Source organism: Gracilinanus agilis, chromosome 1 (genome assembly GCF_016433145.1).
Source record: "Gracilinanus agilis isolate LMUSP501 chromosome 1, AgileGrace, whole genome shotgun sequence".
In the NCBI taxonomy this organism is placed as follows: domain Eukaryota; kingdom Metazoa; phylum Chordata; class Mammalia; order Didelphimorphia; family Didelphidae; genus Gracilinanus; species Gracilinanus agilis.
Window position 1 is genome coordinate 167,169,367 of NC_058130.1, and position 27,881 is coordinate 167,197,247.

The following is a 27,881-nucleotide window of genomic DNA, read 5'->3' on the forward strand; positions in this document are numbered from 1 at the left end:
CTTCTCTTCAGTGTGAATTCTCTGATGTAGAGAAAGAGATGAATGTCTAGCAAAAGCTTTTTCACATTTATCACATTTATAGGGCTTCTCTCCAGCACAACTTCTCTTATGAACACCAAGGGATGAGGGATTTAGGAATGGTCTTCCACATTTACTCCATTTATATGGACTTTCTCCTGTGTGAATCAACTGATGTCTCATAAGGCCACTTTTATGTCTGAAAGCTTGCTCACATTCATTACATTCATATGGCTTTTCTCCAGTATGAATTCGCCTGTGTACAGTAAGGTATGAATGGCTCAAGAATCCTTTTCCACAATCTTTACAAACATATGGCTTTTCTCCAGTGTGTGCTAATTGGTGTCAAGTAAGATTACATTTCCAACTAAACAGTTTCCCACATTCCTTACATTCAAAGGGACTCTCCCAGGTATGTTATAATTATGGGAGGTCTCTTGATCTATTTGAGATGGTAAATTGATGTACAGAGAGAAATAAGATGACCCTTCTCCCTTGTAACAGTTGCCCAGGCAGGATCCTTCAGTTCTAAGAGGTATATCCCTTCAGGACCCACCTGGGGTTAATTGATATGTTGATTTGGGCTCTTTAGCTTGGATTAAGCCTTGTATTCTGACTGTGATTTCTCCCTTCCCAAAACAAGCTTTGACACTGCTTTAGGAAGGTACTTTAAACTTTATATTAAACAAGAAGGATAAGGGTAAAGGACTGTGGTATAGGAGACCCTATTCTAATGATTACTAATGAAATCTCAACTGCTAGCAGATGAAGAATCAATGTAGCTTCCCTCTGGTTCAGTCTGGCCAGGACTAAACCAGAGTAGGTAAACTGCTGGGATATTTTTGACTTCTTCTTCAATAGATCTTCAGCCTTACAGTTGAGTTATTTCCACCCTTTCCACCCTCTTCTTTGTCTCCTGCCTACTTCCCAGATCCCTCCCGGGCCATGGGAAACCTAGATATCTAGATGATGAAACTCCTAATATCTAGGGGCAGTAGACACCAAGGTGGTGATCAGGTACAGGTTGGAACGGTATCTCAAGTACAGGAAGAGTTTGCAGAGAGATGTTTGCACCCTCTCACTCCAAGACCAGGATCCACCGATCTCCAGCCTCAGCACAGGTCAAAGACCCAGAACTTCTGCTCAGGGTTCTCAACTGCCCTCCTCCTGCCTTTCGCATGACCTCCCTGGGAACATTCCATCCAACTGACTTATTTGTCAATCAAAGGTGATCTTCAAGCTCCCAGAGATTCAATATAACAGGTATGAGTCTATTGATGTTGAGTAAGACATGAACAGTCAAAGAAAGATTTCCCACATGTATGGTGGCATCCATAGCCTGTATCCTTAGTATGGTTTTGTTGGGGAGTGATTAACACTTGATTGGAATCTCTCTCATGGGAAAGGGATGTTTCCCATGTCTCCCTTTTAGAGTTATCTTTTTATCCAATGTGCATTCATGTATATAAACTCCACCAAATGCAAGATCTAGAGGCACCATTACTATCCCTGGTGATTCTATTTCTTCAGAAATGTTTGGCTTTGGAGATGGCTGCAGGGGCTGACGTTGACTGTCCCATCCAATGAAACAACGTTTCTATAGTTCTCTAGCATCACATCCCTGTACAGATCTCTCTGGGCAGGGTTTAGTTGTCTCCGCTCCTCCTGGCTAAAATTCATGGCCACGTCTTTGAATGTCACTGATCCCTGGTACCTGACTGCCAGGAATGTAGACATTATTCCCTCCTCTTCTGTCTTTTTCCTCCTTTAAAGGCAGAATCCTGAGAATTGACTCTATTCTTAGCAGAGAGTCAAACTTCTTGGACCACACAGTAGCTGGAACACTGTACTTTCTACCAAGTTCTTTCTTGAGGCATGTTTATGTCCCTCTGGCGTCCTCCTCTTCTCTCCTCTCCAGACAGGTTCAGTCCTCCACTCTTCCCTTTCCCTTCTCTGCTCGCACCCCACCCCCTCCCCTCTCTCTTCTCCCTTCAGCCAGGCTCCCGCTGCCACAAGGCTGAGGCTGGTAGACCTCTGTCCCTCCTTACCCCGTCCTTGGAGGGCGGGGCTTTTTGTATAGGATTAATCTTAAAACATCAGTTTTTTATGTTACTTTTTAAACAAAAACAATTTTAATGGCTGTCCAGCTCCTATGGTAGGCCAAAATCCAAACTCCTTAGCTGGGCATTCAAAGTTCTCTACTATCTGGTCCCATTCTATCTTTCTAGGCTTATCTCATTACATAAGGAAGTCAAGAGGAAATCTGATTTGTCAGCCAAGGTAATGTGTCTGGTTTTGGAAATAATGACTGTCCGTCCCAATACTACCTCAAATTCAGTAACAATACTGGTTTTGGATTTAAAAAATTCAAAGACCTGGATTAGAGTCTTGACATTGGCACTTAGTGGAGTCCTGAGGAAATATCCTGAGTTTGTTTCCTCATCTGTAAAAGCTATATTACCCATCTGCAAACTGTCAAATACTCTATAAATGGGAGTTACTGTTACATAAATCCTTCACTCCACCCAGCTTGGGATTCTCATTCCCTCTACATAATGTATGTATCCACATCCATATTTTTCCTTGTGATGTTGGTTCTTTCTGAAATGGCTCTGTCATTCTTCTCCAATTAATCCAAATTCAAATCCTCCCTATATTTCGAAGTTGACAAATTAGTTTATTTTTTATCACATGGGCAAACATCAGAACAAATATTTAGTAAGTGCCTACTGTGTGGAGAAAACATTAAGGGTAAAAACTTTAGAAAATACAGTCTCTCCAAGCAATAAACTTTCAGTCTAGTAAACATATGATTTAAGCACATTGTGAAGACTTCTTTCTTTGTTAAGAATTATAAAATGAAATATTCTTTGCAGTCTGAGGGAAAGATCATTACTGACAGGCAGATCAGGAAAGGCTTCCTTGAAGACTGGCATTTGGGTTGGGCTTTAAAGGATGAGTAGGAATGATACAATATGATCTATGTATAAAACAATGTTATGAAGAATAGAATAGAGGAAGCAAGAAATGTTGGTAAGAAAAGCTGTTAGGAAGCTAGTTTGACAGTCTGGGCCTATAAGAGGGCAGAAGCTATCAGGATAGATGTGAGGGATGTTGAGGAAGTGGAGTCAATAGGACTGATAGGACATGAGGGATGAGGGAAAGGGAAGAGTCAAAGATCACTTCAAGGTTATGAATAGGGAATACTATGTCAATGATGATACCAAAGATAAAACTTGAGAAGAAGGTTTAAAGGGGAAAGATAATGAACTTGTATTTCTGAATATAGGTCTTAGATGATTTAGACAAAAGAGACTCTAAAGAACATCTAATCCAACTTTCTCATTGTATAATGAAAATGAGTTCTGAGGATTTTAGTCATTTGCTCAAGATAATAAAGTGAGCCAGTTGCAGAACAAGAATTTGAGATCAGATCATATGGCTCCAAATTCAAGATTTTTTTCAATATACCAATTGACCCTTAAAACAAAACAAAAAAAAAAAAACCTTACTTTTTGTCTTAGTTTTAAAAAGTTTTAGTTTTTGTCTTAGTTTTAAAACAAAGGAGTGGCAAGTGCTATGTCATTTGGGGTTAAGTGACCTGCCCATGGTCACATAGGTAGGACATGTCTGAGGCTAGATTTGAACCCTGGTCCTCCCAACTCCAGGCTTGGCACTCTATCCACTGTGTTATCTAGTTGTTCCAACCAGTTCCAACTTGAGGGGCTCCTGAGACATCCAGATGAAAATATCTTGTGGGCAGATGGAGATGCAGGTCTGGAGCTTAAAAGGCAAGTCAGGAAGGAAGTTACAGATATGGGAGTCATCTGCACAGAGGTAGTGAAGCTCTGGCAATGAACGAGATTACGAAGGGGGATAGTGTAGAAAGAATTAGACTCTGAGCTCCCGGGGAGCAGAGACTGTCTCTTGCCTTTTTTGGCACCCCTAGCACTTAGCACAGTGCCTGGCACATAGTGGAGGCTTAAAAAATACTTGCTGAGGGCAGCTGGGTAGCTCAGTGGATTGAGAGTCAAGCCTAGAGATGGGAGGTCCTAGGTTCAAATGTGGCTTCGGACACTTCCCAGCTCAGACCCTGGGCAAATCACTTGACCCCCATTGCCCACCCTTACCACTCTTCCACCTATGAGCCAATACACAGAAGTTGTGGGTTTAAAAAAAAATACTTGCTGACTGAGAAGGAAACAAGGTCAAATTCCTTGGGAAGCATTAAAAGATTGAGAAATTGGTGAAAAGCCAGTAACAAAAACAAAGAATTAGTGGTAATGAAAATCAAGAGAACATGATTTCTCCAAAGTTGGGGGATGAAGGAATATCCAACAGGAAAAGAAGGTCAAGAAAAATGAAGATTGAAAAAACTGAAACTGTATTTTATGATTGTTGTTCAGTCATTTCAGGGCTATTCAACTCTTTGTGATCCTGGTTTAGTGTGTTCTTGGCAAAGATATTGGAGTGGTTTGTCATTTCTTTCTAGCTTATTTTACAGATGAGGAAACGAAGGCAAACACTGACTTGCCCAGGGTCACGTAGCTAACAAATGTCTGAAGCCAGATTTGAACTCTGGAAGATAAGTCTTCCTGATTCCAAGCCCAGTGCTCTATCTACTTTGCCACCTAGTTGTTCTAATTTGGTGAAATGGAATCCTTGATGATCTTGGAGAGAGCAATTTCAGTAGAGTCATGGTGGTAGAAGCTTGGTGGCAAAGAATTGAGAGGCCCTGGATAGTGAAGAAGTGGAGGCATTTGGCATAAATAACTTTTTCAATAAGTTTAGTAATGAAGTAAAAGACACTAATGGATATCTGGTCTCGCAAATAAAATTGTAAGTTTTTTGGAACAGAACTATGACTTAAAATTTTATATCTCCCCAAAGTTAAGAAAACACTTTACAAATAGTAGGTATGTTTGATGATTGAAAGGTTAACTCAAATCTCATCTAATTCATGAAATCTGCCTATCACTACCTCTGCTGCCTTTTGAAGTTTTTTTATACCATTAATTTTAGTAATTGACTACTATACTGAAACATTTAAACAATAATGATATAGGTTTCTTCATTGTCTTATGCTGACTAAATTTAAATTCTTGACAGGACAGAATAGTCCTAGCCTACTTTAGTATTTTTCAAAAGGTCTTCCACAAGGTATGGCACAAATGAATATTTAATAAAAATAGGTTGAATAAATGAATGATGATGGGGTGAGAAATGAAAGAGAGATTCAGGGAGAGACACAAAGGGAAGAAGTGGGATAAACAGTACACTCCAGGGAAAAGTGAGAACGAGGAAGATAGAATTAAGATGGAAAGAGAGAAGGCATAAGAAATTTGTACACAATTTGACAAGGAGTGGGGGGAAGGCATGCCAAGATGTAATAAAAGATGAAGCAGGAGAGTATGGCTTAAAGGAAAAGATAAGAAACAAATCTCTCTAGAGCTGTGACAGTGCTGATGGCATATTCATGTTATACAACTTCAATGATGCTAAGTAATCCTTTTATATCTCCATTATTAAACTACTATCTCACTCCCCATAGCAGCTCTTCTAGACTTTTTCATCCCTCCTAAAACTTCCCACAGCTCTGCTTCCCCCTACTCTTGTGGCTGAGCACTTTGCTTCTTATTTTACTGAAAAAATTATTTTGCCAAGAATTCTCTTTTCTCCCCTTCTATCACACTGGTTCTTTCTGTCATGTCTCTTCTTTTTTGCTCCTGTTTTACATGAGGAGGTAGCCTTTCTCCGTCCCAAGGAAAATCTGCACAAGTACAAGGGGAGTGCCCATCTCCTCTCTCATACTCATTCTTTCATTCATCTCCAATCTCTCCCTGTTTACTGAATGCTTCCCTACTACCTTACAACACGCTCATGATTCGTATTGTTAAAAAACCCTAACTTGATCCATCCATCTCTGTTAGCTATCATCTTATATTTCTTCTAACTTTTATGGCTCAACTTGAGAAGGCTATCTACAGAAGATGCCTCCACTTCCTTTTTGTCTCCCCTTCTTAAATCTTTACAATCTGGTTTCTGACCAGATTCAACTAAAAATTTTCCTAAGTTACTAATGGTTTCTTAATTGCCATATCCAATGGCCTTTTTCCAGTCCTCATCTTTCTTGATCACTCTGTTATGTTTGACATTGTCTATCACTCTCTTCTCTTGATACTCTTTTCTTTGTTTTCATTGCATTATTCTTTCCTGTTTTTCCTCCTACCTTCCTGACTGCTTTTTCTCAGTCTCCTTTGCCAGATCTTCATCCAGGTCATGATCACTAACCCTCAGTACCCCCATTGTGCTCTGTCCTGTACCTTTTTCTTTTCTTTCTCTCTATGATTTTACTTGGTGAGCTTATCGTATTCCATGGATTCAATGATCATCTCTGTGTTGATGATTCTTCCCTAATCTTTGCTGACCTCTAGTCTCACCTCTCTAACTGCCCATTAGACATCTTGAACTAGATGTCCCCTATCCCCCTGCCTTATTCAATCTATTGCCAAGGCCTGTAGGTTTCACCTTTGTAGCATCTCTTTAATATGCTCCCTCCTCTCATCATCCTGGTAAAGGTGCTCATCTCTTCACATCGGACTCTACTACTTTGCTGGGACTGACTGTTACAAGTCTCTTCCTGCTCTAATCTGTCCTCAACTCAGCTACCAAGGTGACTTTGCTAAAGTACAATTCTGACCATGTCACTTCCCCCCTCAATAATTTTAAGTGGCTCTTTATCATCTCCATGATCAAATACAAAATCCTGACTCTTCTTAACCTAGTCCTCCCTACCTTTCTTTTTTATAATGTAATTCTGCACCCCTCTTCCCCAAGTCCTCTTGGATCCTGTAACACTGGCTTCCTTGCAGTTCCTCAAAAACAAGATACCACCTCAGACTTTTTGTTGGCTATCCCCAATGCCTGGAATGCTTTCTCATGTTTACCTCCTGGTTTCCTTTGAGCCCCAGTTAAAATTTCATTCTACCAGAAGCCTTTCCTCTTATTTTGAGTTCCTTCCTTCTGTTGATTACTTCCTATTTATCTTGCATATAGGGTTTGTACACAGTTTTTTGCAGGTTGTTTCCTCCACTAGAGAACAAGGACTGTTTCTTGGCCTTCTTTGTATCCTCAGACTTAGTACAGTGCCTGGAACATAGTAGGTGCTTAGTCAATGTTTAATAACTGACTTACTGACAGTGATTCATAAAGAGCATTCTCTCGTTTCTCCACATCCCCTTCTCTCCCTGATAACCTCCTCTCTTGGGCTTTTCTCTCTCCCTAAGAGCAACCTAGTCATCTCCTGGCTTGTTTGGCCTTCTTTGTAATTTCAATCACGTCACATAGTATCATCCTTTGGACTTCCTCTTTGCCCCACCCTAACTGAGGTACCCCTACTCCCAATCTCATTCCAGTTCTCTGTGTCATAGCTCCCTCCCCACCCTGGCATGGGGAAACTGAGGCCCAGGTTTAGGATCTAGAGTGATTCAGTCTGTGTTCAAGCTCCTCTGAATTCAAGGGTCCAGGGAGCCTAAGCCATACACATATATATTACTCTTCTCACATGTTCCCAAGGTTCACTCTCTGGCTTAAACAATTCAGGGGAAAAACTAGATTAGGCTGGTGCCCACAAAAAGAATAGAGCTGTAAGATAAAGCAAAGGCAGAAAGTGGTTTAACTTGACTCTACTCAGTAACTGGTGGGGAAATGGCAGAGGATCTGAACTCATGCAGACTTTAGGGCCTTTGTAGCAGTTACTTTGCTACTTTCTTCATATTACTCTAGATTTTCCCAAACTTAGACATAATTAGTTCTGGGTTTTTTCCCCTACCCTTGTGTTTCCTAACCTGATTCAAAGTCATGCTTCCCTGACCATTCTGCATCCACCTGTTTCTTTTTGTTTATCTGTTTAAACCAGTGATTCCCAAAGTGGGCACTACCGCCCCCTAGTGGGGGCTGCATCGATCCAGGAAGCGGTGATGGCCACAGGTGCATTTATCTTCCCTATTAATTGCTATTAAAACTAAAAAAAAATTAATTTCCAGGGGGCTAAGTAATATTTTTTCTGGAAAGGGGGCGGTAGGTCAAAAAAGTTTGGGAGCCACTGGTTTAAACCCTTACTTGCTTCCTTAGAATCAATACTAAATATTGGTTCTAAGGTAGAAGATTGGTAAAGGCTAGATAATTGGGGCTGTTTATCTGCCCAGGGTCACACAGGAAGTCAGAACCCCGGACCTCCCATTTCCAGGCCTGGCACTCTATCCACTGAGCCACCTAGCTACCCCTTGTTCCTTATTTCAAGGTGCATGCACTCTCTACTTTATTCATCTTGGACTGTCAAGCGGTGTCATCCTTTGGATCTCAATCTGGGGAGGTAGGGAAAAGCAGGAAGAGAGAACCATGGTCCTGAAATGAATCTTGGACAGGTTCTAGGATAAATGGAAATTTTAAATGGAAAGCTAAAGTAATGTCTCTGGCAGTCTGGTATGCTACTCTCTTTATTCTTTTGAAGGCATCTTGAAATTATTATTGATTATTTAATGTGATTATTAAACACCAAATATTATCCACTAAAGTAGCTGAACTGATATTTCTAAGGTTCCTCCCAGCTTTAAATCTATGACTCTTGGAGCCATTGCAGATTGCCTCCTATCTTGACCATTCCCCCAAATCTTGAAGGTGTCCAGATGAACTTTTAAGGGTAGTTTAGCTGATGGAATAGGAAGAGATTCTGAATATGTTTAGAGTTGGTGGGACAGCTAACTCATTGTTGCTTCCTCACAACAGTCATAAAATTGGTCCCTATTTTTCTTTCCCTTGCTCTGGATGACTAGCCATCTGGAAGCATAAACAATAGCCTAGAGTGAAAGCACAATAGTTCATGGAAAAGAGGACAGATAGCAGGAGGTCAGGGTTCTAGTAGTTTTAGTGCTGAGCAACGCAGGGCCCAGAGTTTCCTAGAGGTTGAGTAGTAAAGGTATGACATGCCCTCAGTGAAGACCTCACTTATTCCATTTTCTCCTAGCTCAAATAATAGGGTAATAAGAAGGAAAAATACGTCTGGCACACGAGGCACCACTCATCCATTGTAAAGATTTTATGGAGTAAGAACTCAGGGAACACTCACCTGAAACCCATGCCCAAGTGCTTCATTTTGTTGCTCATGGAGACGTTGTTGGCATTGAAAGGTTTCCTCTTCTCAGGAAATTCATGAGCTAGGCAGATTCGCCAACCAAACTGAGGTACTTGGTGGCCCATGGTTGTGCCCTCATAGGCAGCCATCAGCTGTCCAGGATCTTCTGGGATTCCATTGTTTGGCTCATTCTTTGTGTTCTCTGGGTTCTCACAGTCTGGATTGTTCCCAGGCACCGGGTCTTCTAAGATTCCCCATCTTGGGCTCCCCATCTTTTGGGCACCAGACTTGTCTGTCCAAAAAGCTCCCAGGTCACCTTTTGCGTCCTTAATTCCTCTAATCTCGGGGGTCGTGGTTCCCAAATGCTCTTCCATGGTCCTGGGTCCTGGGGTGTCGGGATCTGAGTCCAACGTTAGCAAAGTTCTGACCGGAGAACCGTCTGCTGTCAAGTTCCTGGGCTGAGCGGTGATTCGGCCGGCCCGCTTGCTTCGCTGCCCTCGGGCTTCCCCAGTCCTTCTGGGGGTCAGTTTGGACAGGGATGAACTGAGCCTGGGCCTCAGAGGAGAGGGAGGACTGAATCACTTCCTTGAATCCTGGGTGGGAACGACTGGACCGAGACGTGCTGGTCATGGGGCCGAGAAGAGGCCGACTGGACAGCCACAGGGGAGGAGGGTGGAGCCCCTTTATCGGGCCTCAAAGGCTCCGCCCCGCCCTGCGGGCGGACCGGACCGAGGCGCCAGGTCCCAGCCCCGAAGTGGCCCCCCCTTCCGGTCCCGGGGGGCCCGGAGTCAGGGATCGCGTCCCCCTCCGGCTCTTCCGACCGGAAGAGGCTCTTGCAGGAATCAGACAGGAAGTTCCGCCTCTCGGGCCGGCACCCCACGTACGCCACGTCACGTCGCACTACGCCACGCCGAGCCGAAAGGACGAGGAAGTAGAGGCACCGGCAGCAGCAAGTAGCTCGAAATTTGGAGTGGCAGCCGCGGGTCTTCTGGGCGGGTCCTTGGGCTAGGAGCGGTAAATCAAGGGAAACTGCTGGAGGGAGAGAGCTGGAGGGGGGGGTGGGGGTGGGGACAGGGACAGCCCCGGGTAGGGAAGGGCAGGGCCACGGCTGCTTAGTCCTCAGCTTTCCTAGCGTCTTTCTTTGGCATGATCTGGTGTCTCCTCTCCCAGAGCAGCGGCGTCAAGTTCTCCAGGTGCATCCCGGGACTGATCTCCCACCTCCCCACCCCGCTTGACCTCAAGACCTGCCACCAGTCGATCCCCCTCCCCTTATTCCCCCCCCCCCGTCTGTCTGCGGTGCACGTGACGTGTCTATGGAATTGGCTTCTCCTTTGGACTGTGAGCTTTTGAGAATCTTTCTTTGGGGCCCCAGCTCTTGGCACAGATCCTGACATATAGCAGACACTTAAGCAAATGCATGTTGACTGAGCCCAGCATTCTGTCCCTCTCTATTTCACACCCCTTTGCCCTCAATGTTCAATGCTGACATTTGATCTCATTTGACATTCCTATGTAGAGCTGCCCCAGGGCTACCATGATTGAGTTGGTAGCAGAGCTGAGCCGAGGCCCTGTGTTTTTGGCTGGGGAGGCACTGGAGTGTGTGGTGACTGTCACAAACCCCCTATCTCCCACGGCCACCTCTGCATCCAGGTACTCACTTTGTGGAATGGCAAGGAACAGAACAGGGCTCTGTCGTGTGACCTGAGGGAGGGAGCCCCTTACCTGTATTCCTTGGGATGGGCAGTTTCTATAACTATTCCCTCTCCCATTCTTTTAGTTTGTGTTCATTTTGCATAAATCTTATACTTATATTTGTACATATTGTTTTCCCCTTGATCAGAATATAAACTCTAGGGCAGAAAAAGTTTCATTTTTGTTTTTGAATCTTAAGCACCACCACTTTGCACTCTGCCTGGTATATAAGTACTTTGCAAATGTTCCTCGATTGATTTGTTGAACTTCTTGTTTCATCCTAAACTTTGTGGGGAATGCTATGCATGACATAGGACGCCCCTATCCCATGACTTTGCCAACTAAGACTGTTAGACTTCTGCTTTCTAGATGCTCTTTGAGGCCTATAGTCTTCAGGATTATGGATCTGGAGCAGTTCTTTATTTGACTTTAGTTAAGAGATCAGGGTTTCTTGGGCCTGGAGTAAGGGGTGGTGAGGGGAAGTGAATGAGCAAGTACAAAGTTTGTGGGGATCAGAACCTGCCTCTGAAATACTTATCCCTTCCCCAACAGTGAAGCATTGGCCTGGGCCAGTGCCCAGATACATTGCCAGTTCCATGCCAGTGAGAGCCGTGTGGCACTGCCTCCCCCAGACTCCAGCCAACCAGATGTTCAGCCTGACAGCCAGACTGTGTTCTTGCCACACCGAGGTTAGGGGCACATGTATCTTTTATTATTCAAGGCATGGAATCTGTCTTGACTAGAACCTTATTAACTGAGGAATTGGTGTTACCATATAAGGGTTGGGTATTGCTGGTGATGTTGGTGCTATGCTATCCCTGACACAAGGTTGGGAAGAGTAGCAGGAATTATCAGACTCCTTGTCCTTGTCATCTATGGGTGATGACTGTCAGAGTCACATGAAGGTAGGATTATATGCCTTGTCATACAGTTGTCTGTATGACTGACTATAACATGGGAGGGATCACTGATGATTCTTGTCTCATAAAATGAGAGTAAGATTATTGGATTGTATGCCCATGTCATAGCAGAAGAGTAATCTGGAATTTCATGGCATCCTAAGTACAGATGTTATCACTATTTGGTATCTCCTCCTCATTACTTTCATGGCTTCCTCTGTCCCTTACTTTGTGTCCTTGAGTCTCATTCAGATTTACTGGTCTCTCTCCAGGTGAGCGGGGTCAGTGTATCTTATCTACTCCTCCAAAGATTCTGTTCTGTGACTTGAGGCTAGACCCTGGAGAGTCCAAGTCCTGTGAGTAGGATGCTTTTCTTTTTAATACCCTCTACCCATAGCCTAACAGAAGTGTTAGGGAAACCTTCCCATATTCCTGTCTTCTTTCTACCTAGATTCCTACAGTGAGGTGCTTCCTGTGGAAGGGCCCCCATCTTTTCGGGGTCAATCTGTCAAGTATGTCTACAAGCTGACCATTGGCTGCCAGCGGGTTAACTGCCCCATCACTTTGCTTAGGGTCCCACTGAGGGTGCTTGTGTTGACTGGTGAGTGGCAGAGTCACTGGAAAGGTGGGAAGTAGTAGAGGAGAGAATAGTCCTTGGGATGTGGAATAAGGAGAACTTCAAGGAAGCTTCCCATATTCATTGAAGGTGCTATAGGATGATAAGAATTAGGGCTCTGGAGAATAGGTTGAGTTTTATGTTCCCATGATCTCTTCCTACATTGGAGCTTCATATGTTTCCTAATTCTACGTGCTTAGGGGCAGCTGGGTAGCTCAGTGGATTGAGAGTCTGGCCTAGAGTCAGGAGGTCCTAGGTTCAAATCCTGCCTCAGACACTTCCCAGCTGTGTGACCCTGGGCAAGTCACTTAACCCCCATTGCCCACCCTTACCGCTCTTCCACCAAGGAGCCAATACTCAGAAGTTAAGGGTTTTAAAAAAAAAAAAATTCTGCGTGCTTACTATTCTATTCCTTTATGGTTCCCATTATTCCTTCTGATGCTGTGCCATCTGTTCTCTGTATAGAGTCCTACATCTCCCTAATCTGTTTCTAATCCCTCTGATACTTCTCAACCCACAATCTTTTTTAACTCTTCCAATATTCCTCATTCCCTTGCCCATTCCTCTATATACTTTATCTCATATTCTCTCCCCAGGTTTCCAAGATGCCCTTTTTCCCCAGGATGAGGTTGTGGCTCCGTCTAGCCCATTCCTGGAAGAAGAAGAAGTAGGTAGAAAGGACTCCCGTCTAGCAGAATTAGCAGGAGAGTTCCTCATGGCTGCCACATCCCGACGCAGTTTGTGTAAGGATATTTCCCTCCCAAAAGCCTCCCTTCAGAGATACCTTCATGTGTAAACTCAGAACAATTTGTGAGGAGGGCTGTCTTCTGTTTCATCTTGTGTAAGGATATTTCCCCTTTGAAAAAACTTCCCTGTAGAGATAACTCCTCGTGTATACTCCTAGACCAAATTGTGAGCACTGCCCTCTAGTCAGTTCTAGGACTCAGGGTACTCCCTCCTCAATATACCCATCCTTTTTGAGCCCTCTTCCTTTCAATTGGTTGTCATTATAATCTAATCGGTACTGGATCCTTAGGAAGGGACCTTTGCTGACATGGGAGTCTTGGCTCACAGATTCCCATTTCCCCTACCCCCAGATCTGTACAATATCAGCGACGGTCGAGGGAAAGTTGGGACTTTTGGAATCTTCAAGTCCGTGTACAGACTTGGGGAGGACGTAATAGGGACCCTGAACCTGGGGGAGGGGACTGTGGCCTGTTTACAGGTGAGGGGGAGAGAATGCCATGGGGGAAATGGGAGGTGGGGATGCATTTTGCTGTTGACCTGTATTGCAGTTGTAGGGATGGGAGCCCAGGAAGGGGTCCATGAAGGAAGTCATTGGGGGTGGTAAGATTCATAGAATATCCATGGTGGTGGTGGGGATGACCCACAGTGGGATGATATAAAGAGTGTATGGGTAGAAAGGGCTATAAATTGGGGCATTCTATCCATTCAGTGGCCACTGATTTTCGATTGTGAACTGCTTTCATCAGTTCTCAGTGAGTCTACAGACAGAAGAGACTGTCCAGCCTGAGTATCAGAGGCGCCGGGGGACAAGTGGTACTCCATCTGTGTCCCATGTGACTCATGCCCGACACCAGGAATCCTGTCTACATACAACCAGAACTAGCTTCTCTCTTCCCATTCCACTAAGCTCTACTCCAGGCTTCTGCACAGCCATTGGTGAGGTTCTATATTGATACTAGTCTCACCCCATTACTGCCTCAATTACTGTGGGATGGGACTACACTATTCCTGGGTGGGCAGGACTGACCCTCATTTTGAATATTATCCCACTCAAAAACTCCACAGCAAACTCCCACACTTCCTGTCTTCCGTGATAATATAATATTGACTTCTGCTTCCTAACACACTCACTCCAGCTATCTGATGCTGGTCCCACACTGAACTTTAGCTTATTAGCCTCTTGCTGCCTACCACCTTGATCTGATCTCAGATCTCTAGTCTGAAGGTCTGTAGAGGTATCCATGAACCTCCATCCTCAGCTCTGATAACTATCCCCCTTCCCCCATTTTTCTTATCACAGTGGCTTCTCTCCCTCCTGACCTTTTTGTTTCCCCACTCATCTGCTTTTTCCCTTTCATTCTGACCCTTCCCCCCATCTTCTTCCAGTGTCCTTGAAGTGGAGACTACATTTTGAATTTGTGACATCTCGGGAACCTGGCTTGGCACTGCTACCCCCAATGGAACAGCCTGAGCCTGTGGTCTGGACGGGACCTGAACAAGTGCCTGTGGACACCTTCAGCTGGGACCTCCCCATCAAGGTGCTGCCCACGAGTCCTACGCTGGTTTCCTATGTTGCTCCAGGACCCAGTGCCAGCACTGTCACCATCTGATTTGGGTTTTAGACCCCCACCATGGCACTTTTGGTGCCTAGACACAGCATGGAAAGACAGACACCATGGCCCTCTCCTTCCTTTCTGGGGCTGTGCAAGTCTGAGAAGGAACTCCATGGCAGGCATTGGCTGTCCATTAACTTATTTATTTAGAATAAATTCACAGCTGCTAGTGGTTTCCCTGGAGGTGGCAGCAGCCGCAGTGGGCAGGCAGGCAGCAGAGTGGATGGTCAGTAGAATCTAACTGGGACGTGGTCTTGGGGCCCCAGCATCAGGGGTATTGGCTGAGCCCCATTCAGGGTCAGGTGGGCCTCCCCTGCAGGGCAGATGTGGGTCGGATTTTTGCACCAGGGAGATGTGGCAGGTCCCTTCCTCCCGTCGTACCTCACACCCAGCTGGGAAGTCGATAGGATGCTGGGACCTAGATGAACATTATGGGTAAGGAAATTTCACACTGAGGTTGCTGCTTCTCCCCTACAGCCTCGCCTCCAGCCAAATCATTCTATTTCATGGAACCTTGTTTTAAAGCAAGAATAGGATTTGACTTCCACCCTAGACATTAACCTATTCTTCTCTTCCCAATCAAATACAATATATTCTTCCTTTTCCATATACCTTAATCCCTTTTGTCACATCTAGTTAATCTTATGACATCCCTAGTCATTTCCCTCCTTCCATACTTCCCTATTCCCACATTATAGCAATCCCAGATCACTTACGTATCACAGCAACCCACACCGACGGGATGTAGGCAGGTGCAGTGGAAACAGTCGCTTCGGAGCCAGGATTCACCCAGGGTAAAATATTTTCCCTCATAGTAACAGGGGGCTGAGGAGGAATGAGAAAGGTTAGCAAGGATGGGATGATTTATAAGAACTTTGACTTGAGGTGGGAGAATAAAGAACAACATTAGTCTGCAATTTTGTGGGGAGCCGAGGGGAATTTGTAAATCAAGTGTATCCTGGGCAGGGAGAGGGATGGGTAAGAAGGAAAAAAGCATCTTTCTATAAATAAGTATAGTGGTAAAAATGGGGCTCAGATAAATTTCCCTTAAGCCTCCCAGTTTCTTCTGTTTCCCTGCTCTCCCTTCTTCCATTTTTACCTTGAGCTTGGAAGTAGCATTTGCTGTGAGCTCCTTGCAGTTGCAAGAGGAGTGAAATCATCAAACAGATGGTTCCCCAGCTTCTTGGGGTCCCCCTAGTCCTTTTAGCCCACTGCCTCAGGGCCATTCTTGCAGGGCTAATTTCGAAGATCTGCTTTGCTCTTTCTCTGAACCTCTGTCTTGTCTCTTCTACTTTTCTGTCTCCCCTCTTAGTCTGTCTCCCCTGGGCTCTTGTCTCACACCATTCTATGCCCTCTGCTCTTGCAGGCATGGGGATGTTTATAAAGTGAGGACCCTGGCCCCCTGCTGAGGAGAGCTGGAAAAGCTGTAACTTGCTGTTTCCTGGGGTGAGGGCATGAAAACAAGAGGTCCAGCTTTAACAAGCTGTGAGAGCTGATTCATGTCCCAGCACAGCTTGGGAGGGGTGGGGGTTGGTGGACATGGAAGGGGCACTGGCCTGGGCACTTCACCAGTAAAGAGAAGTGGGAGGGGTGGTGGACTGCTAGGTGGTCCCCAGATCGTTTCCCTGACCTAGGGAGGAGGGAGCATTTTTTCCTTTTCTGTTCCCTCCTTCCCCCAAAGGGGGAGGGTATAGGGTATTGGGATTCCTGCCTGGACCGGAGGGAGGCATTTCCTGGGGACGGTTAGTTCTGTGTCCTAGCCAAACCAAGGAGCTGCAGTGGGGCGCGACGGCCAGAGGCTCCAGGAAAGGGAACTAACATTGCTTTTGCTACCTGGAGTGAAGAAGGATTCCCACCCCCTCCAGAGAGTAGTCTGAAATTGCCCCAGAGATGGATTTGTCACCGTCCGGTGGAACTGTTATCCTTTTCACATATCCTTCAATCTTCTCTTCCATTTCTCCCCCCACCCCCCCCTTTAAGGATCCCCATTCCCCATTTTAAGTCTGCTAGAGATGGATCGACTTTTCTCTTCACAGGTGGAACCTTCACATTCCCCTACACACGGGGGAAGGCTCTCAGTTGTCCTTAGATGAGCTTGAGGTTTCCCCTCAGAGGTAGGGAATATTTATATCATCTCAGAGATGGATTTTTCTCAACCAGATGTTTCAAAGATGTTGTTCCAACCCTTCTAACATAAGCTAGCCTCCCTTTCAAACCTGGTGGGAGTTGTACTAAGCTATGATGGACAGATGTACTCAGTGCAGAACGTGGACAAAAAAGACTCACTTCATACCTTCTAGGCTGGGCTAGAAGCTCTGAAGGTCTTGAGAACAAGGGAAGTAAAGCTTCAAGGTGTGTCCACTCTCTTGGGGTTTTGCATGTGCCTTATTAGACCTCTTAGAGGCCTTCTGCTCAAAGTGCAAGAAGACTGGGAGTCACCAAAGACTGTTGCTTGTAAGTTGGATCATATGTAGAAGACACTGCTCAAGTAGGAGATCTACAGTCCTGGAGCCTACCACTTTCCAACCTTTAAACAGAAGGGGCTACTCCATGCCATTCCCTTGGCTCTAGCTGGCTTTTGGCAGGCTTTGCCCTCCTGTGCTTCACGTTAGTTATTTCCTTCATATCACTTATATTACTTGTTCTTTCTACCCCATGTCTCCAATATGTCCTATTTTTTATCCATTTGCCATCACAGAATTCCTTAAGGTGGGTAGTGGAGCCATTATTGGATAAAGGAAAGAACACCGAATTTGGAGGCAGAGCATCTGACTTTTGAGTCCCAGCTATATTGCTAGTTGTGCGACCATGTGGTTCTATGGATTTCAGTTCCCTTCTAGAAGATGGGGGTGGGGGGAGCAGATAAATCTGTAATGTCCCAGCACTGACATAATCCTATGCTACCACTATTAAGTTTATATTCTGGAGCTGGCCTCACCTTGACTTATTTTAAACCCTTACCTTTCACTTAGAATCAATACTGTATATTTCAAGGCAGAATTGTGATAAGGGCTTGGGAATTAAGGGACTTACCTTATGTCACACAGCTAGGAAGGGTCTGAGGTCACATTTGAACCCAGGATCTCCTGCCTGTAGACCTGGCTCAAAATCTACTGAGCCACTTAGCCGCCTCCTCCCCCTCAATTCTTTTTTTTTTTTTTTTAATTTTTTAAACCCTTAACTTCTGTGTATTGACTTATAGGTGGAAGAGTGGTAAGGGTAGGCAATGGGGGTCGAGTGACTTGCCCAGGGTCACACAGCTGGGAAGTGTCTGAGGCCGGATTTGAACCTAGGACCTCCCGTCTCCAGGTTTGGCTCTCAATCCACTGAGCTACCCAGCTGCCCCCCTCCCCCTCAATTCTTAAGGGAAAGGTTGGTGTAGTCTGAACCTCTCCCTATTCTCTGTAACTCGAGCTTTCCAATCCCAAACTTCAAGACAAAAGGAGGTACACTTTTCTCTCTAGTGGACTTTTAATATTCCACTCTTGTTTTTAAATTCTGCTTGATTAACTTTTTCTTTGTTCGAACCAGTTCTGGATTAAATGTTTCACTGACTCCTAAATTCCCATCTCCAGACTCCACTCTTCCTACTTGCAACCTTGTCCCATGTTCATTCTTTCAAATATTACTGCCAAAATTGAAGGGTTCCTCACTCATATCTGGTCTCAAAACAGTAAAACTATTCTGTGATTGCCCATTTGCCCCATCTCTTCCCCTCCTACAAATCACCTGACACTCCTTGTCCTAAAACACCTTTCCCTAGTTACTGAGCATGGCTCTGGAGGTGGAATTTTAAAGAAACCCTCCACTTGCACCTCTAACAAATTCCTCTCATTTCCTGACCACCATATCCACCCTTCCCCCAATCTTGTCAGCCTTCTCCCCAGATTCCAAGTTCTCTCCTCCAGGAAAAGGGAACTCCCTATCTCTGCACAGAAGAAAGTTAAAAAAAAAAGATGTCCAGAGGGTGCTGGGTACCAACCTGCAGGGGTCTGCCGTGGGGCCCCGAAAGCAGTGAGTGAATCTAGTTGGTGGACATCGGCAATCCTACTGACCACCACCTGTGACTGGTAGTCTGAGGGATCTCTGGAGCTTGGAGACTGGCTAGGTGATCGCTGGCTACCAGCTAGTACAGCTTGCAGTCTGGGGAAGTGGGGAGAACCTTAAGACTTGGCAGAGATTTGTCTAGGGTGAGCCTGGAGGTCTTGGGTTCTTGCTGGCCTGTAGAAGCAGATGTTAGCCGTTGGACCTCCTCTGCAGTTGGGGTGGGCTTGACATTTGTTGATATGGAGGGATGGGAGTAAGAATTGTAGGGACCTCCTATGCCAGAGGATTTGGCATCTGCATTCTAAGAGAGGTTTGGCAGTTGACTCTTATTGGGGTGGTGGTGGTACTAGGGCCTCCTAACAGGCTGAGCGTGTGTTGTGTTCCAGGTTGTGACTTGAGGTAGGGAGGTAGAGTTTGGGGCTGGCTGCGTGCATGGAGCCGGGGAAAAGAGGGGCAGTGTGGCGTCTTAGGTATCTACAGTTAGGAGTCGGGTTCAGAAGAATGGCTAAAAGGGCTGCGCTGTGTACCCGAAAAAAACGTTAGTCAGGGTAGGGGCTGTGGGCGTGCGTTATAGGGCCTAGGTTGGGGTGGGGGGCGGCTTTGGCGCGCGCTCGTATCCGTGGTGCAGGAGGGAGGGGTGGGAGTGTGAGCTGGCGGTTGGCGCGCGCGGAGCTTATCCTCCGTGGTGGGGGCTGGGCCGGGGTTGGGGTGAGCTGGTGGTTGGCGCGCGGTGCTTGTCCTCGGTGCTGAGGGGTGGGGGTGAGCTGGCGGTTGGCGCGCGCCGGCCCCGCGGGGACCAGGAAAACATCCGCCGGAGGCCGGGCCGGGCTGGGCGGTGATCCAGGAATCCGGGGCAGGTGCGCGGCTGCTGAGGAAGTGAGCACATTCCGGCCCCCTGGCCTGCAGGCAGGCGGGTCGGCCCTCCGGGTGAGTCACCCCCGGACCCCCGGCCTGCCGCACAGCCAGTGGGCCGGATAGGCGGGGAGCCTAGCTGAGGGAGTGGGGAAAGAGGCCAGGTAGAGACGGGGCGGGTGGGGCTCGGGGCACCCAGATTTCCCTTGCGGACCTACCCTGTGCAATTACAATTCACCTCTGTGCCTCGGACATACCATTTTAGAAATTAAGCGTTTTAAAATGTTTTCTTTATGCCCAAGACTTCGGGCGGGGGCAAAGGGGGTGCCAGACTGGCTGCTTTGTATTTGCACAGCACTTGCTTGTCTGCCGAGCTTTGTTTGAAATCTCTTTAAGATCCCCACTTGGGTGGTGGGGTAGGCAGGTGCTTTTATCCCATTATAGTGATGAGTAAGCTGAGGCACGATGCTGGAATGTGAATGGCTCAAGGGGAGAACTTGTTTTCCTAGTTTCTAAACGGTGTCCTTTTAATTTTTTAAAAAACTATTGCCTACCTCCCCTCTTCATCACCTCCTTCCATCCTGCCCTCAAGGAGTTTATGATGTAATTGGAGCAATAGTCAACAAGTATTTATTTCATACCTGCCATGAGACAAGAAACAGGTATTTCCCTGACCTGTCTGTGAACAGACTCAGTCTGTGAACCTGCCTACATGATGAATAATGACTTGGGAATGGCTGGCCAAGGAGCCCTAATAGTTCCCGGCCTTCTTAGCTGCCTTTGCTTAAGCATTTCTCTCTGGTCTCTTCATCCTGTGTTTCATTTCACCTCAGTTTCAGCATAGGGTCTTGGGTGGCAAGCTAATAGGATTAGGCCTGTGTTCTCTTCCCCTGCCCCTCCTCAGTTCTGCCTCCATTTTATTGACCACTTCTATTTAAAGATCCTAGGAAACTAAGGAATCTGCCTGTAATTTTGAAATGTTTTTAGAGTTAACATAGGATTTTGCTTACAGAAATTGTATGAGATGTAGTAAGTACCATATAGATGTTATCCCACATGTTGCTGGTGGAAAACAAAAGCTTCTAGTGTTTAAATGATTTGCACAGTCACAGGTCAGCTAGTATACCAGCTGAGATTGAATCTAGGCCCCTTCTAACTTCACATTAGATGCTCTTTCTGGTTATACCATTTTGCATTTAGTTTTTTGTTGAAGGCAAAGATCACTCCTCACTTTTCCTTTTTACTAACACTAAAGCTGTTAAAATACCTCAGAGAAGTGATATGATGGCTTCAGAATAGGTCTTGAAAAAGCTGTTGCAATACATTCTGGGGGACTGTTTTTCATAGATCTTTGTGAACTTTTTGGAAGCAGGGACTGCCTTTTGCTTCTTTGTATTCCTAGCACTAGTAGCTGGGTCTCTAGGTAGACAGAGCCTTGGGTCCGGAGTCAGAAAGACCTGAGTTCAAATGTGGCCACAGACACTTCCTAGCTTTGTTACCCTGGGCAAGTCACAACCCTGTCTTAAGAGTTGTCATTAAGAAAGTAAGGGTTAAAACAAAACAAAACATGGACAGTATTGGCATGTTATGGTCATGAGTGAGACATGACTGAACAACGTTCTCAACACTGTCTGGTATATAACAGGCAATTAATAAATGCTTATCGATGGGTTGACTGAATAGAGAAATTCTGTTTGGAAGTAGGCCAGAGATTTTCTCTTTAGAGCTCTTAGGGGAAAAAAAAGGTAGTAACAGACTAAAAAAGTATCTCAGACAAAAAAGTATCTCTAAGGATTTATAGCAGCTCTACGCCACATCCTTTAGAAGCCTTTACCTGACTTGCCCTTATGTTGGAACTCCAGCTTGAATGCCTTATCAATGTATTTGGAGAATTGCATATATATGCTGGGGATATTGTGGTGAAATTATGTATTGAGGAAGAGTAAGTTTTAACCTTGGGTTGATAGAGGTGGGGACAAGTTATAGAAAGCTTTCATTATTAGGATGACAAGTTCTGACATGATCTCTTTTACAGTGAGTAGCAATTATAGGTCTTTGAGCAAATGAGCATCATAGTGATACATAGTTATTGTGAGATAAGGTAGCCCCACTTGCCAGTGAATCATTGATTTTTTTAAAATTTTTGTCTTTGTATCCCAAGTGCCTGATACATAGTAGATGCTTAATAAATGTTCTTTTTGTTGTTTTTGAGTTTGTTCTTTTTGAGTGAGTTTGTTAGATTTTTATTTGATTAATCTGGTAATTTTGATTTAGCTCAGTTTGCATATTGTACATTTATTGTTATTCAATTGTTTTTCAGTCATGCCTTATTATTTAGGATTCTATTTGGGGTTTTCTTGGTAGATACTGGAATAGTTTGTCATTTTCTTTTCCAGCTCATTTTACAGGTGAGGGAACTAAGGCAAACAAAGGTAAATGACTTGCCCTGGGTCACATAGCTAGTAAGTGTCTGAGACCAGCTTTGAACCCAGAAAGATCAGTCTTTCTGACTCCAGGCCAAACATTCTATCCACTGTACCATCTAGCTGTTATGTACATTTATCAAGTTATAAATGTGATTTTGTTAAATGTTAAAAATATAACGTATGCTTTTATAGGAATTGATGTAAAACAAAAAATGCTTGACAGCTAACTAGATCCCTAGAAGAGACCCAGCCCCTGTGTGACCCAACTGAGGCCATTGACTATTGCTGATCTTCATGGGTCAAAGAAATTTCTTTGCTGAGAACTGATGAAATCACAGACCCATTCCCTTATACACATATCCAAAAAATTTTTAATCTTGCATAATTTGTTATTTTCTCTTAACACTGACACATATGTGACTTTTAGATTTCTGCTTTTAAAAAAATCAGCAAAATCTATTTGAGATAATAAGTACCATGATGGCTAATTGATAGCTCTAAAACGCCTTTTTCCACTTAGATTTTTTTCTATTTTGACAATAATATATATTTTAAAGCTCAGATTTTAATGACTGTTCTTTGCTTACTAAATCTTACTACTGTCTGGCTTAAAACAAGAACATTCTAACCAGTTTACGTTTAATTCCAATATTCTCTTTTATTCTGGATCTGTTGTTTTTCTGTCTTGCTGTTTCATTCAGCCTATATTAGTAACTATGTCTCACACCCTTTATCCTTTGCTTTCATTCCTGTTCTGCTCTGTTGGGCACTTTTAGAGGAAAACTTCACATTGACTTACTCTACTATAAATTCTTTCTTTCCTCAATTCTACTCTTTTCCTTGCCAGCAAACACCACTCCTCCTCCTTTGTTTATTCTCTAGCCCACAACTGTTTCTGGCTCATCACTTACCTTTTAACTCTTTTTAAACTCCTCTTCATTCTATTTTTTTAGTTCACAATCTTGCTTAAAAAATTAATGTTCTTATGCTTTTTTATTTCTGTAACCTTCTTTAATCAACTCCACTTCTGCTGTATGTTACCTCTTCCTCATCCTTCCCTACTTGAAACAGTTATGTTCAGTTTTATAAACCCTTGAATCATATCTTCTCATATCTTCAAGTTCTCGGCCTTTTCCACTTTCATTGCTTTGTAAGGTAGCATTTTTATAGTGCATAGAACATTGAAGCTACAACACCTGAAGTGTGTTTATGGTTTTACCATTAATGAACTGCCTAACTCCAGGCAAGTTTCTTCTCACTTGGATTATAGTTTCTGATCTGTAATGTGACTGGATTGATAGGAATACAAAGTAATAAAAACTGGGATAGCTAGCCCCTATTTTGTAGGCTTTTAGCAAATCGGGTAATTCATTACCTTCAAGGGTTACCCAAACCCTGTTAAAAAAAAATCAATGAAGTGGTTCCCCATATCTCTTTGGAGAACTAATTAATAGTGATTGAAATGCCTGGTCACTCACTAACCAAAGGGATGGCCTATGAAATGAAAACTCAAATTTTAGCCCTTTTTTCAAAGTATTAATGAAGTTATTTTTCAAATCTATTATGAGAATTATGGTCTAATTAATCATTTGTAGAGTTAATTAATAATGATTTCAGTGCTTGGTCATTATAGATATGGCTTGTTAATTGAAAACTGATAGTAATTATTTTTAGGAGTGAGTAGGAATGACAGCTGGCGAAGACTTGGAAGAGCAAAAATTAGGTATCATTGTTCCTTTATTTTACTTTTTTTTAATTACATAAACCTATATTAGACTTTAAGATTTCTCATGGGCAGAATGTTTGGGTGTCTTGTGTCCCCAGCACTTACCATGTCTTTAAGATTAATATTTTAGCTCCCAAATCCTATGAATGTATGTGATTAATTTTTCTTACCTTTGACACTCCCTACTTGAAACTTGCTTTTGACACTGCCTTGGTTGTGAGGATATGACTCTGATTACTCCTAATCTGTCTCTTTTCCTCATCACTAAATATAGGTATTTTTCAAAGGTTTGTCCCTAGTCCTTTGTTTTCACTTTATATATGTTCTTGGCAGTCTCATCCACTTCCTTGACTTCAGCTATTACCTCTTTTCTTATGTCTATCAAATCTCTATCTCTAGTTCCATACTTTCCCCGACTTAGTCTAGATCTATGATTTCATTGGTGTAGGGGATTCCTAGCTAGGAAACTCCCTTTATAAATACAGCTCTGCAAGAGCTTAAATGCCTTGTCTTGGATCACAGAGACAGAATGTAGCAGAGAAGTACTTGAATCCAAGTTCTCTTGATTCTGAAGCCAACATTTTATTCTGTTTTTTTTCCCTTGAGCTCTAGCCCCACATTTTTAACTGCCTGTTAAAAATCACTATTGATAACTTGTCAACAATACAAATGTAAGAAACAAACTCTTCATCCTGAATTCCCTAGTTCTCGTAATGGCATGTCCGTTTTGCCATGTATCAAGCTTGGTTTTCAATCTCATCAGTCAGGAAGACCTTTTTATTCTCCTTCCCTCCTTTCTCAAATTTTATTCAAACTTTTGTGTTCCTTCAATCTGCACCCCTTCTTACTTTTTATTTGGACTTTGGGAATAGTTTCCTTGCATCTCCTCACTTCTAACTTCTTTCCAGTTTATCCTATATGCTGCTGCCAGTGAAGTACAGTTCGGGGAATGCTATTCCCCTGGTTAAAAACCTTCATTGCTCCCCATTGTCTACAGAATAAAGTCAAAGATATTTAGTGGGTAATTCAGGGCACTGCATGCTAAATCTCCAAACTTACCTTTTGATCTTAGTTTCTTTTTTCTTCCCCTTCATCCTTTGTTGCTGCCAATCTAGATCATTCACTGGCCATTCCTTAAATATGATCCCTATAATCCCACTTCCTGCCTCTGCTTTTGTTTAATCTTTTCCTGTATTTATTTATTTGTTTGTTTGTTTTTGAGCCCTTAACTTCTGTGTATTGGTTCCTTGGTGGAAGAGTGGTAAGGGTGGGCAATGGGGGTCAAGTGACTTGTCCAGGGTCACACAGCTGGGAAGTGTCTGAGGCCAGATTTGAACCTAGGACCTCCTGTCTACTTTTCCCGTATTTATAATTATCTCCTTCCATTTCCCTGTTTCCTGTAGTAGATTTGTCTTTGTTTCCATGTGGCAATTCTCCCCCTCTCCCCTCCCCTATCTACCTTCTTCTACAGTCAAGGGTCTAGCCAATAGTCTTCAAGAATCAGTTCAGTGCTTAGGTCCAAGCCCAGTTAAACCTCTTCTCCAATTGCAGGCCTAGTTCAGCCATCTCCATGAAGATTTTTTAGTTTCCTTTTAGCCCAAAGTAATCTTTCCTTCTTCTGAATGAAGTTGCATTTTATATATATATATATATATATATTTTTTTTTTTGTGGGAACTATTTCTGTATATATTGTAGAAAGTTATTTGCATTCATGGCATCATTTCAACCATATACACAATGAACTTTGAGAAGCAGAGACTGTAGCTTATTAATTTTTATCTTCCTCTAGTCTCAGCACAGTGTCTTGGGTATAGAAGGCACTCAAAATTTTAAGTTAGAAGGAAGCTTTTTTTTAAATTAATACCTTCTTCAATATCTTCTCTTCATATCTAATGCTATAAGCTCCTTGAAGGGAGGGACTGATTGTCTTTTGCCCTTTTTTTGTATTCCCTAGCACTTAGCATAGTGTCTGGCACATAATAGGTGTTTAATAAATGCTTATTGATTTATTCCAAGATCTTTAACCTTGTCATAATGCAGATACAGATGCAGGTATGGTTAACAGAAATAATTAAGTTACAGTATGAATAGTGTACATATGCAGTATATGTATAACATATATGTGTGTGTATTGCAAATATGAAGATAGAAGTACATATTAGAATTTAAATGCAAGACTAAATTCATACCTGGGATAAAGATCTGGGAGAAGTCATGGAAATACCCTGTCTATAGTGAACAAGAGTAAGAGGAAAGAGTTCTTCAAGATAGCTTGAGAGCATTTATGAAGGAGCTAAAGTTTAAGAATTGGGAGAGGTGACTTAGTGGGGAAGGAAAATGATTGTAGGGGGTTAGTTGGAACAAACTCCAAGGTCTCTGCCAACTCTAAAATTCTATGAAAAATGGGAAGATGTTCTAAGAATATAAGAATTGCTATACTGTGTTAGACCTAGGAGTCTGTTTACATTAGGGTCATGTAAGGATAGTCCTGGTTTTTCCCCGTGATATCATCTAAAGAGATTAGGAAGATATCCCCAAACATCTTAATTTTCTTTATTCAATCTTTGTCAACTTTGCATTTCTGTCTTCAAAACTACTGAAGCTGCCTGTATCACATCTCTTCTGATGACTTTGAATTCTAAAATACTCTGCTAATTTTTGATGACTACAAAGCACTCTACAGATTTAGTAAATCTTAAAAATAATCATCATCTTTGAGTCTGGATTTTTCTAGGGTTGGATGATTCTGGCATTTTTCATAAACCTCTATAGTTTGACATAGGGCTGTGCGTGGATCACTGTTGGGGGCAGAATGTTTTCCTGTGAAGGAATTTGGGCTTTCTGTTTAAAATGAGATGTTTATCACCCTCATTTTTTAACGATTTAGCTACTACTAAGCATTACATTTTTCTGTTTCTATTTACCTTTCTTATCTATCTTATTCTATAGCCAAGGTTCACTGTCTCCCTCAGGCATAGCTTGAGTCTTTAGGAACTGCTCCCCATCTCTTTGCCCTAGGCATGACCCTGCAATGGCATAGTTGCTTCATTACCCACATTTTTCCCTACGAGTCTTCCCCCTGCTTCAGTTTTGCTTCCGCTCTTGGCACTATGATGCCAACACAAATAGGGAGGCCACAGGTTACCAGGACAACCAGAGCACAGGAAACCGTAAAGGTTCAGGGCTCCCACAGGCATCACAGACTGTGGCTCAATTGCCTTGATTTCTCCCCAGGGAGTCAGCCCCACCTCTCATCTACCTACCTCCTTCCCCTAAACTGCCCAGTAGCCCTTGTCTGAGGCACAAGTATGTGTTCAGGACTGGCGGATACCCAGGCCTAAGCAAAGACCTGGGTCTTCTTCATCTTCCACAGATCCTGATTTCTCTGCACTGGAAATACGGAATGATTTGGAGTGAGATAGGAGACATTGTAGATAGTCTCCAGAGTTCTTAGTGAGCAGAGATCCACTTCTAACTTTTTCATTTGTCTGTTTGGTGATAGATGTTGATTGGAATAAAAACATTAAGCTCCCTTCGTATTTATCTTACAGTTTTTGATTCATAATCATTTATGTTTATTTAATTGGCTTGGATCAGTAGGATCATAGGATTGTAGATTTAGAATGGAAAAGGGACCTTTGGAGCCATGTGGTCCAACTCTTTCATTTTATGGATGTAGAACTGAGTTACAAGGACACTCAGTAAGAAGCAGAATTAGGATTCAAACCCAAGGCCTCTGTAAATCTACTGCTCTTTCTACTTGACACCTCATTTATAGTTAAACTGGCCTTGATTATATGACATTACCTCTTTTGGACCCAGAACTCATCCTTTCTCATTATTTCAACTACTCTGTACCAATGATCCTTAGATTACATTTGAGTGTAATGCTTCTCACCCTCTACTCAAGTATTTAATATTTTCTCAATGCTTAAAAGTTATTTCTTAAAATTGTAGATAGAGTCCCACCATTGATGAAACATACTACCCACCTCCAGCCAGAGTGGTGAGAGACTCAGGTTGCAGACCGTGACATATTTTTGGGATATGACAAAGAAGGGGTTTGTTTTGTTTTACTATACATATTTTAAGAGTTTTGCTTTTATTTCT

The 27,881-nt window shown here is 43.4% G+C and overlaps 3 protein-coding genes across 3 annotated transcripts in view; 1 reads left to right on the forward strand and 2 right to left on the reverse strand.

Moving 5' to 3' along the window:
* GBA2 (glucosylceramidase beta 2) overlaps nucleotides 1-9,917 on the reverse strand; it is a 26,787-nt gene extending 16,870 nt beyond the window's left edge. The window contains exon 1 of the mRNA XM_044658814.1: nucleotides 9,146-9,917. Within this exon, the coding sequence (XP_044514749.1) occupies nucleotides 9,146-9,525 (380 nt within the window). The 5' untranslated portion in view covers nucleotides 9,526-9,917. The remainder of the gene's footprint in view (nucleotides 1-9,145) is intronic.
* A 174-nt stretch (nucleotides 9,918-10,091) lies between these two features.
* RGP1 (RGP1 homolog, RAB6A GEF complex partner 1) lies at nucleotides 10,092-14,738 on the forward strand. Its single transcript, XM_044657290.1, has 9 exons — nucleotides 10,092-10,165; nucleotides 10,668-10,801; nucleotides 11,396-11,532; nucleotides 12,015-12,098; nucleotides 12,194-12,343; nucleotides 12,955-13,101; nucleotides 13,456-13,583; nucleotides 13,852-14,041; nucleotides 14,492-14,738. The coding sequence occupies exons 2-9, from the start codon at nucleotides 10,686-10,688 to the stop codon at nucleotides 14,713-14,715; spliced, it is 1,176 nt and encodes a 391-aa protein (XP_044513225.1). The 5' UTR covers nucleotides 10,092-10,165; nucleotides 10,668-10,685; the 3' UTR covers nucleotides 14,716-14,738.
* Nucleotides 14,739-14,955: 217 nt separating this feature from the next.
* On the reverse strand, nucleotides 14,956-16,219 carry LOC123231072 (microseminoprotein, prostate associated). The gene is given in 4 exon segments (XM_044657291.1): nucleotides 14,956-15,136; nucleotides 15,435-15,543; nucleotides 15,818-16,192; nucleotides 16,195-16,219. Coding segments are annotated over 4 exon segments (690 nt in total).
* Between the last annotated feature and the right edge of the window lie 11,662 nt (nucleotides 16,220-27,881).